The sequence below is a fragment of the Tachypleus tridentatus genome, chromosome 13, assembly GCF_004210375.1.
Source record: "Tachypleus tridentatus isolate NWPU-2018 chromosome 13, ASM421037v1, whole genome shotgun sequence".
NCBI classification, from domain to species: domain Eukaryota; kingdom Metazoa; phylum Arthropoda; class Merostomata; order Xiphosura; family Limulidae; genus Tachypleus; species Tachypleus tridentatus.
This window is the reverse complement of record NC_134837.1, coordinates 247,667,666-247,679,811: the sequence shown is the minus strand read 5'-3', so window position 1 is coordinate 247,679,811 and position 12,146 is coordinate 247,667,666. Positions and strand designations below refer to the sequence as shown.

The following is a 12,146-nucleotide window of genomic DNA, read 5'->3' as shown; positions in this document are numbered from 1 at the left end:
CGATCAACCATGGGTAGTGATGCCAACTGTCTTTTAAAAGTTTGTTTTTTGTTTTGTTTTTTTGGAATTTCGCACAAAGCTACTCGAGGGCTATCTGTGCTAGCCGTCCCTAATTTAGCAGTGTAAGACTAGAGGGAAGGCAGCTAGTCATCACCACCCACCACCAACTCTTGGGCTACTCTTTTACCAACGAATAGTGGGATTGACCGTCACATTATACGCCCCCACGGCTGAAAGGGCGAGCATGTTTAGCGCGACTCGGGCGTGAACCCGCGACCCTCGGATTACGAATCGCACGCCTTACGCGCTTGGCCATGCCAGGCCATCTTTTAAAAGCCAGTTCTGGATAAGCGGCTAAATCTCGAAGAAAATGAAACAAAATGAAGCATGACGTCATTGCTGAAACTGCTCCAAATTTGAAACTTTGTGATGCAATTAGATGCAGTATCAGTTGTTGCAATTTCAATGTATGTTTATATGAAGTATAATTATATTCGTAACAATTGGTAATTGTTAGGTTAGGTTAGATTTGTTGTAGTTTAATAAAATAAGCTTGGCACCAATGAGCTATGTGACATCATACAAATGTATGACGTCATGTTTTATTTCGTTCAAGAGTGAGACGCAGGTATAATAATAATATTAACCGTAATGGAGGATACATTTTAAGTAGTTTAAATATTAATGAGGTAGTCTTCAAAATAAGTTGTTGTATTTGTAACTGTATACGTTAATTGTTTTTATTTTTTAGTCATCAGCTGTACATCACTGGTTAGAATGTGCTCTATTGAAGGCGTGGAAGTGAAAGATGGTATAGAAAATGTTAGGCCTGCTTTTCAATGGGCAGTCAGTGCTGTAGGCCGCTATGTTACCCAAGGTGATATCATCTGGGAAGTGTACAGAGAGTTTAATGATACCTTTCTTGGTACTCTACAAGTAAGTGTATAAACTTTGTACACAAAAGATCTAGTATTGTAAAGAGTTTATTACATCCATTTTATTGCTTAAATGCTATAAAGCTCTCCAGGATGGTAAGAAAAACAAGATCACATTGGATTAACGTTGCCATAACTTCTTGCCAGTTGAGATGTGTAATAATTAATTATGAATTCTATACACAACTTTGTAGAATATGTTGACTTCTGACAGTGTTAATTTCTGAGTTGTAAATATGTTCTTATAAACTGTTTTATGTTTGTATAATTACATTTGTATTATTCTTTAGTTTCTTTCATATTTGAAATTATTCATTTTTATATTTAGGTAAGCTCTATAGTTATGCAATGACCCCACATGTGTGTATAGTTGTTATTAACATTAGAAAATGAAAAGTAATTTATTATGTAACTAACAATTATTTAAACAAGTATTCAAACATCTCTATACTATAGTTGTATCTGTAGGGTTGTCAAATGATAACTTTTAATGAACAGTATTGTCAGTAGATATTTATACTAACCATTAATTGTGATGTGATATAAATAATGCGTAACATTTTTGTGAGAACTGTTATCAGGGTTTTTTAAATGATTAGGTTTTATTCCATTGTTACTATATAGATATGAAAGTAAGATAGTTTTATGTGCCTGTTAATCACTAAATAACTTTATTAAATTCATTCAACAACACATTTTATATTTATCAATTTAACACTTATTTACAGCTAAAACTGATTACATAGTTTTTGTGTACAGTAAAAGTTAACAAAATAAATAGTACAAGTAATTACAGTAAAACTATAACATAATATTATCATAAATCATTGTAACTGTTCTGTGTTTTAAGAAAAATATCTAAAATTTAAAGATTTATTTGTAAATAGTAATAATATATATACATATGTAATGTATTAGAATTGAATGTGATTCTACTGGTCCTCTGGAAAAGAAGAAAAACAGTTGCACTTATTAAAAGTCATTTATATACAATTTTATATCAGCTGTGGTTGTACAATACACACTGATTTGTGTATTAAAAATTATTGTACTGTAACATAGTCAACACTTTGGATGTTTAACTTAGTTGGAAACTTATAATCAGTTAAACTACTCAACACTTTGTATTATTATACTTTGGATGTTTAACTTAGTTGTAAACTTATAATCAGTTAAATACTCAACACTTTGTATTATTATACTTTGGATGTTTAACTTAGTTGGAAACTTATAATCAGTTAAATACTCAACACTTTGTATTATTATACTTTGGATGTTTAACTTAGTTGGAAACTTATAATCAGTTAAACTACTCAACACGTTGTATTATTATACTTTGGATGTTTAACTTAGTTGTAAACTTATAATCAGTTAAATACTCAACACTTTGTATTATTATACTTTGGATGTTTAACTTAGTTGTAAACTTATAATCAGTTAAATACTCAACACTTTGTATTATTATACTTTGGATGTTTAACTTAGTTGGAAACTTATAATCAGTTAAACTACTCAACACGTTGTATTATTATACTTTGGATGTTAAAGTTAGTTGTAAACTTATAATCAGTTAAACTACTCAACACTTTGTATTATTATACTTTGGATGTTTAACTTAGTTGGAAACTTATAATCAGTTAAACTACTCAACACTTTGTATTATTACACTTTGGATGTTTAACTTAGTTGGAAACTTATAATCAGTTAAACTACTCAACACTTTGTATTATTATACTTTGGATGTTTAACTTAGTTGGAAACTTATAATCAGTTAAACTACTCAACACTTTGTATTATTACACTTTGGATGTTTAACTTAGTTGGAAACTTATAATCAGTTAAACTACTCAACACTTTGTTTAACTTAGTTGGAAACTTATAATCAGTTAAACTACTCAACACTTTGTATTATTATACTTTGGATGTTTAACTTAGTTGGAAACTTATAATCAGTTAAACTACTCAACACTTTTAAAAAAATTTTATTTTAACTAAAATGACAACGTGATCAGAATATTGCTTATTCTTGTAAACTTTACCACATCATCAATATCCCTTAATTGTGTGTCACCCAGCGTGAGAAAATATTCCAAACACAGCTGAAAGAACTTAGAAATATAAATGTCGCATACATTTTAGTAATAATAATACGACACCAGGTGAACCATCACAGTATATTAAGTTGTTGTTAGTAATGATGATACGACACCAGGTGAACCATCACAGTATATTAAGTTGTTGTGGGTTATATAATTATAATTATCAAACTTTATTAAAATCAGGAACTAAAAGCAAAGTTAATAAATAATACAACAACATAATATAGGCTATATATTAACGTCTGTAGCATGATACATTGTTGAAGATATATATTTTTGGTAAATCCAATATATAGAATTACGTCATATTTTCTAATCTTACTATAATATGGCGTTTATATCTATATCTATCTACCGAAACAATAAACACATTATGGTATATCTATCAAATGGCACCACAAACAAAAATCTATTTTAAAATTCCCACTTTTGGTATTCTAGATTCAGACAATTATAAAAATAAATACGATACGTATAACATTCCTTTGTTTATCATAGATAGAATGTTAAGTACTCTTCTTGTAACAAGAACCCAGCTTTCACCAGGACTGAACCTAAAGGTTTGATTGTATCTTTATTGATGTAACTTATAGTTTTAAGAAATGGAGTTTAAAAGAAAAAAACTTGTTGTCATTAAACAGTAGCACGTTTAACAGATAGAAAATGACCGTTTATATCAACATGGTCCCAACACTTTTCCCCTGCTGTACTTGTCGTAAAAAGAATCTTTTTTTTTTTTTCGTAGAAAATGTTCGCTTTTTCTAAATTTTCCAGCACGGCGTTATCTAAACAGCTCAGTATTTGTTAACCCTAATTGCTAAGCCTCTCACAGGTTGTAGAGTAATATGAATGTTACTTACTACTTGTCTAACTTTTGTTTTTCATTTCAATAATTTAATTCAGAGCTATATAATGACCTTATGTGAATATACATTTAAATTATTTATATAAAACTTTATACTTACAAATTGTACTGATCGAAATACCCATGAAATGTAAGGTACGTTCGAATACAAAATTGTTCTTCTTCTTCGCACAATTCTGTTCCTACTTTAATATGTTGTCACCTTAGTTACTATATGCAAATATTCAATAATATTATGGTCCCATTTTATTGTTGTCTTTCTCAGTTTGTATTGGTTAGAAGCGTAGGAATACTTGTCAATCAATTGTTATAAATATATGACGAACGCGAAAGTGAAGGTTGCTTATTGAGTCTTGCGCAAAGCTACTCGAGGGTTATCTGCCATCGCCGTCCTTGATTTAGCAGTGTAAGTCTAGAGGGAAGGCTGCTAATCATCACCACCCACCGCCAACTCTTGGGCTACTCTTTTACCAACGAATAGTGGGATTGACCGCTACGTTATAATGCCCCCACGCCTGAAAAGGCGAGCATGTTTGGTGCGACGAGGATGCGAACCCGCGACCCTCAGATTAAGAGTCGCACGCCTTAACCCACCTGGCTATGTCGGGCCCGAAAGAGAAGAAAAATGAAGACAGAAATATAAAACTGATAAATGTGGGATAGCAGTTTGAAAACATAGAAGATGTTCAAAGTTGAGTTAAAAAAAGACAATTTCTCCTTTAAACTTATTTAACAAATTATACCTAGAATGTGAATAAAGGGTCATTATTCACGATTACGTGTATAACAGTTTGTTGGTGTATATCTCAGAGCAAAAAGTTTGAGATGAGACAAGTCATACATGTCGTCTGTAGTTTTATATATGTGTGTGTGTACATATATATATATATATGTGTGTATTATACAGTCGTATTATATGAAATATAAAAATAGAAATAATCACAAAATGTTTTATGATTAAAGTACACAAATAGATGCTACAAAGAAACAAACATATAAAGTTGAAAGGATACACAAGTTACTACAAGTGATGTAATCAAATTGTGATATTTTGTGATACTCTAGAGTAAGTGTGTCAAAATGATTTTAGTTTTCTATGTTTTATGTTCCATGTTTGTGTAGGAAGTGTTCTGTTAAAAGCCACTCAACAATAACATACCGTTACGTCACATTTTAAAATGTGAATGACAGTGTTATTAATTCCTAACAAGTTAGTGTGGAATATTCTGTCTGTTATCAATATTATTCGTACCTGTTCTTTCGTTATTTAAATAGTTAATGTTGAACTTTGACTTCGTCAACTTTTTTCAAACTCAGCGGGAGAAAAGGATGCCATAAACAGGAGACAGAGATGAATGGACGGACAGACACCACTGTTCACGATGTAAATAAAACAAGTAGTAAATAATGTTCTCTGTCCAATCACATTCAAATATTGTCTACAGCTGCTTTCAAAGCTGACCTTCACTGATTGGTGTTGATACTGAATTCTGTGATATCTTAAAAGGGTAAGATAAAAAGTCTGTAGAAAGTAAACCACTAAGAAAATTGTACGAAAAACGAGACTTGAGTATTTACTACGTCAAGAAATGATAATTAGTTAACAAATACAATAATAGAATTTGGGATTAGGAGTTAAGAAAACAATAGGTAAATTGTCTATCGTTAAAAACACGTCCATAGGCTCTGGGATTAAGGGTTAAAAGCAATAGGTAAATTGTATACTTGGGAATCTCGTCAGACTTTACATGTAAACAAACATGAAAGTCTCAATTGGTTTCTTACATCTTTGTGACTTACACTGAATAAATCTTACAAAATTATAAAGTCTAAAGTATATCTGAGCAAAACTGTTCGTACAGATTCATAATTATTATTTTTATATAAAGTTGTACAGGGTGGCTCCGTAAGTCCCTACCCATCCATATGTTATTATGTTATATTCAATTACGCATGTATTACAAATGTGTTTTTTTTTTCAGAGAAATATGGCCGATGTAAGCCCATTTACACTTGAAAAGCGTATTGTGACAAGTACGTGGGTACATGAGCGCAAGAATACTGGTGACACCCTGGATACAATAACTGTCAAATTTAGAGAAAGATTAAATAAGGATCCACAAACATGTCAAACTGGGATAGCAAATTGTTTGAAACTGGCAACATTAAGGATGCACCTCGTTCAGGAAGACCAGTTGAACGTAGAGTCATGTGCTGGTTTGGAATAGTTAGTAATTAACTCACCATTAAAGTCGACAAGGAAAAGATCCCGCGAGCAACCATACAGACCTTTATGAAAAAGGACGTGGGAGTTAAAGCATGGCGACCCACATATGTAAATGAACTAAGTGATGCTGATAGAGAAAACAGGAAACTGGCGTGTGAAGAGTTACTGCGAATCTTCAATATGATCCCTTCTCGAGGAAAGGTGATGTTTACGGACGAGTGCGCAATTTACCTTTCGAGTCGAGCACAAAATGTTTACTTCTGGGCAAAGGAGAATCCTCATTATTATGAAGAAATCGAATACAACACTCCGCATGTCATGATGTGGGCAGCACTTAATGCGCATTATGTTATTGTACCATACTTCTTTGACGGGTCAGTAAACCATATCTCATATCTAAACATGTTACAACAATGATGAACTTGGAATCAGAGATGAGGTTTGGTTTCAATAAGATGGAGCTCCGGCTCACTATGCCCTCACTGTGCGAGATTATCTTAATGACACTTTTCCAGATAAATGGATAGGTCGTGGTTCTGTAACATTCCCAGCACCCATGAAGTGACCCGCAAGAAGTTCGGACTTGGCAACATGTGATAACTCTCTTTGGGGATACATGAAGGACATTGTGTCTAAACAACGTTATAATACTAATGATGAGTTGAAGGCAGCTGTTACCGCGGCATTTGGAACAATAAACCCTGGTATGTTGAGGAAAATGTCTCACATTACATGTTCAGATGTATAGGTAAATTATTGAACCAAGCATGTATGTTGTTCAGAGGTACCAGTATGCCTAGTCATATGTTTGAGTGCCCCAAGTGAAAATTAAGGTTTGTCCGTGAGGGCAGTTCAGGGTGTTAATTCGGCTCTTCTCCCAGCTATAGGTTAGCTAAAATTGATGGTAAGGCCTTCTCGTTGTTTATAACGCTTCCATATAATATTAAATAATAAAATAAGTAATATAAAATTATATATTCAAATATCTAACACCGCTCCTACATTCCGACACTTAGTTACACAACCCCTTTCAAACATGTGGTCAACTTCCGGCCAGTTACCTCTTTCTTTCTTTGTGAACCTGACGATGACCGAAGATTTTTGTTTGTTTGTTTTTTGAATTTCGCGCTAAGCTACTCGAGGGCTATTTGTGCTAGCCGTCCCTAATTTAGTAGTGGGAAGGCAGCTAGTCATCACCACCCACCGCCAACTCTTGGGCTACTCCTTTACCAACGAATAGTGGGATTGACCGTAACTTATAACACCCTCACGGCTGAAAGGGCGAGCATGTTTGGCGCAGACGGGGATGCGAACCCGCGACCCTCAGATTACGAGTCGCACGCCTTAACACGCTTGGACATGTCGGCCCCATGACCGAAGAAGGTCGAAACGTTGTTCGCTCCTCTACGTAAAATATTTTCTCAACCCAAACGAGCCGTTTTTTACATATAAATTCTCTCTTTCTTAACCTGCAGATGACGTATGAAGGTCGAAATGATTTTCTCTCCTTTTCAATAATAAACATTTTTATTTCAAGTGGGTTTCTTGTCATCAATTTTTTTTATTTTGCTTTAAATTTTGAAGATGGAATCTGTAAAATATTGAAAACTTTATCTCTGCTCCTTTCTGTCGTATGAATCTATTTCTTCATCTTCAATATAGTTTTACTATTAACCGTCAATTTGCTTTCTTTTAGAATGCATTCTTCGACAGGTGATTCCAAAGTTTCTCCACTTTAAAAAAACCAAACCGAAATGTTCAAAAGTCGTTAGATTATCAGATTTGTCTAAAGATACTATTGATTTGTTTTACATTTTGCTTAAAGCTACACGAGGGCTATCTACGCTAGTCGTCCGTAATTTATCAGTGAAAGAATAGAGGTACCTAGTCATCACCATCCACTAACCACTCGCTTACAAACGAATAGTGATACTGACCCTAACAATATTCTTCCCACCACCCCCACAAACACATCAAAAAGAGTGAGCATATTTAGTGGAGTAAAAGTTGGATCAAGAATTTCGAACACAACATCAACAAAACATAAATTTTACTGAAAAAGTTCAAAGTGTACTATACTAACCATAGAATCGTTGACACCAGTGTTGATTAAACCAATGTACTAAACAAGTGGAACCAATGGAACGAAGACAAATTGTTCAGTGTAAACATCAGTGAGTTGACTGATCAACAGCATTCAAAGTTTCATTGAGTGACCACTATCTCTCAGTGCCAGCTAAAGTTCCACCACGTAAACTCTGTGTATCTAATTTAGTTTACACTTTCAAATCACAATACACACACCTAAAGGACCTTCTTATAAAAGATAAAATAACTCTTTATCGACTCAGTAACATTTTCATGACGAAAATAAAGAAATATGCCTTTTCTACTTCTTATGATTTTATCCCTAATGTTCGTCCTTACTGTTTAAGCCCTGAAGAAATATTTTAAAAGAACTATCATTACATAAAAATATTTATGTTACATCGTCCGACAATATCATTGTTATTCTTAACTAAAATAATTAGTTGATCAAAATGTTGGTTATTCTTGACAACTCTACCACATTTAAATTCATTATCAATGCCTATTCATTATCATCCAACGAGAGGAAACATTCCAAAGATACCTGAAGGAGGCCCGGCATGGCCTAGCGCGTAAGGCGTGCGACTCGTAATCCGAGGGTCGCGTGTTCGCGCCCGCGTCGCGCAAAACATTCTCGCCCTCCCAGCCGTGGGGGCGTTATAAGTGACGGTCAATCCCACTATTCGTTGGTAATAGAGTAGCACTAGAGTTGGCGGTGGGTGGTGATGACTAGCTGCCTTCCCTCTAGTCTTACACTGCTAAATTAGGGACGGCTAGCACAGATAGCCCTCGAGTAGCTTTGTGCGAAATTCCAAAACAAACAAACAAACAAGATACCTGAAGGAACTTAGAAAGAAAAATGTCGTAGACATTTGACTGATGACGAGACGGCACCGGGTAAACCATCACAGCATACTGAGTTGCTATTGTGGGTTATATGGATATAATTATCCCAAATTTACTAAAATCACTAACTAAAACCACAGTTAATTAATAATACAACATAGTATAGGCTGTGTATTAAGAATTGCAGCATTATATTATGTTGAAAAAATATATTTTAGTAAATCCAATAAAGAATTAACTACGTTATATTTTCTAATCTTACTATTATCTAAAGGACATGGCAGGCATATTTGCATCTATGTAACCAAAATAATAAATACATTATGTCACTGTCTATTAAATAGCACCATACAAAAAAAATATATAAAAATTCCCACTTTGGTATCCTAAATTCAGACAAATATAAAAATAACTTCGATACGTACGACAAACCTTTGTTTATGAAATAACAGAATTTTAAAGTACTGTCCTTGTAACAAGAACCCGACTTTCACTAGGACTAAATCTGAAGGTTTGGTTATATCTTTATTGATGTAATTTATAAATATAGTTTTAAGGAAAGGAGTTAAAAACTGTAAATTTTTAAATAAAATATAACACACTTAATAGACCAAAAATAATGTTTGCTTAGCACAATGAGAACAGTTTTCCACTGTATTACTTACTGTAAAAATAATATTATTTGTCTTGGAAAATTGTCTCTTTTCGGAATTTTTCAGTGCGACGCTATCTAAAATAGCCCAGGAGGTGCTAACCCTGAGATCCTCAGTGGCACAGTGGTATGTCTGCGGACATACACACTGAAAACTGGGTCTCGATACCCGTCGTGGGCAGAGCACAGATTGCCCATTATGTAGCTTTGTGCTTGATTCTAAACAACGAAACTAAGCCTCTCACATGTTGCAGAGTAAAGTGAATGTTAGTAGTTATCTAACTTTTGTTTATACAAAAACTATAATATTTATACAAAACTTTAAACCTACAAATTTTACTGGCCGAAACACCCGTGGAATGTAAGGTGGGTAATTTCTTGCTATAAAATTTTCTTCTTCTCAAAGTTCGGCTTTTATTTTAATGTCTGGTCTCCATAGTTACTATATGCAAATATTCAGTAATATTGTTGTTCAGTTGTTGTTTTTCTTCACAGTTTGTATTGATTACAAGTGTGACGATACTTTTGAATCAATTGTTGTAACGAAATGACGTAAGCAAACGGAAGGAAAGTGACAGAAAAATAAAACTGATAAACGAGGTGGTAGCAGTGGGAAAACTCAGAAGATATTCAAAGTTGATACTTTTGAATCAATTGTTGTAACGAAATGACGTAAGCAAAAGAGAAGGAAAGTGACAGAAAAATAAAACTGATAAGCGAGGTGGTAGCAGTGGGAAAACTCAGAAGATATTCAAAGTTGAGTGATGAAAACGAAATTTTATCCTTTAAATCTAGTAAGCAAATTGTACCTAGATTATAAATAAAAGTTGTTTCTCACGATCGCATGTATGACGATTTGTCGGTGTAGATCTAAGAGCAACAAGTTTTAAATGTGACAAGTTTTTTTGTCGTCTGTAGGTGTATTCTGTACATACGACTTTAAACTTTTATATATTTTATTTATATACAGTATATGTATGTATTATATGAAATATAAAAATAGAGAGAACCACAAATGTTTCAAGATTAGATTAAAGTACACAAATAGATACTACTGAGAAACAAACATTTAAAGTTGAAAGGTATACACAGTTTACTAACAGAGATAAAAACAAACTGTAAGATTGTGTGATACTCGTGGTTTTTTCAAACTATGCTTCATGGAGCCCTTGAAATCAATGTATTTCTCATTTACTTTCTATGTTTTAAGAAATATAACTAAAATGTAAACGTTAATGAATAAATAGTAATATGCATGTGTATATTATACAGTAACGTCCGGTAGCCGAAGTAGAATAGTTTTGTAGGCAAATACGTAGTTAGGCCTACTGCATTTGTGTTATTGTCTAAACTAAGGTAAATTTAACACCACATCATACCACATTCAAAACTTGACAACTTTAAAACAAGAAGATGGTAAATTTTATGAGCAAGTGCACAAATAACACCTTCATACACAAATGCTGCGAAATTCGACAGACATAAAATAGATGAGCAGTAGCACTGAAACACTTGCGACCTCAGATCCTACAGTGTTTACTGAACCGGCGAAACTTTGAACCATATAATAAATATTTTCACACATTTCAATTACAATTTTATTACCCTTGAAAATTTCGTTTCTAAGTGTTGTTGGAAACATAAGCCGCTTAGTCCATATACAGTCTGCCATTCTTCCATTTGGTCATCAAATTTAGGTGTTGCTGACTAAGTTCGGTGTGTCATAGATTGATTTTGCTGTCTCCACCGATCAGCCCACCACACTATAACCACCTCTGCCTGTTACATTTCTCCGAGTCATCCGAGGAAGGTTGATACTTCCAATTGGTTGTACTATTTTCATTGCCAAACTTATTTTGAACCATTCTTCCATTCCCAATTATACAGATGGTTTGAAATCAGTTAAGTCTGTGGGATCTGCCATATTTTGTTGTAGCTAGGTAGTTTCATACAAAATCCCCTCTACAGTTTCTATATCATCCAAAACAAGAGAAATGCCATACAACGTGACAGTGAACATAGTAAAGACCAGTAAAGAGTGAAGAGAGTTGGTGTAAATAGTACAGTAAGTGAATTGCTTTATGTTAATTCTCACCTTGTTCTTGCAACATTCGACACTGGCTGGCCTATTTTTCTTCTATTTTCTATTCACATCCAATTTCTCTGGATAATTGGCCATGTTGGTATTCACAGGAACGAGTTTGCTGATACTAAGTCAGTCTGTTCTGGTGCTGTCACTGTCGTGCTTGTTCTGTATATGAACGTCACTACTGTATTCAACGCTCAGCTTTGTACCAGTTGTCAGTCATCTTGGAATGAGCAATATCATAAGTTTTTCTAAATCAAATCTTCTGTTTCTCTTTAGCCATCGTGTTTCAGTAAGGATTGGAAGGAGGAAGTTGTCCTGGCTAGGTTATGCACTGTCACAGTTTAA

At 33.7% G+C, this 12,146-nt stretch overlaps 1 protein-coding gene across 9 annotated transcripts in view; it reads left to right on the top strand.

The window, feature by feature from the left end:
• Positions 1-678: 678 nt before the first annotated feature.
• LOC143239598 (spliceosome associated factor 3, U4/U6 recycling protein-like) overlaps positions 679-12,146 on the top strand; it is a 28,317-nt gene continuing 16,849 nt past the window's right edge. For 3 of the 9 annotated variants that reach the window (XM_076480827.1, XM_076480826.1, XM_076480823.1), the window contains exon 1: positions 679-936. In XM_076480827.1, coding sequence (XP_076336942.1) covers positions 778-936 — 159 coding nt within the window. In that variant the 5' untranslated portion in view covers positions 679-777. Of the gene's footprint in view, positions 937-5,216; positions 5,284-5,881; positions 7,131-9,807; positions 10,079-10,283; positions 10,507-12,146 lie in introns of those variants that run through there. The other 6 variants (XR_013021254.1, XR_013021256.1, XR_013021255.1 and 3 more) reach the window with 4 other exon arrangements.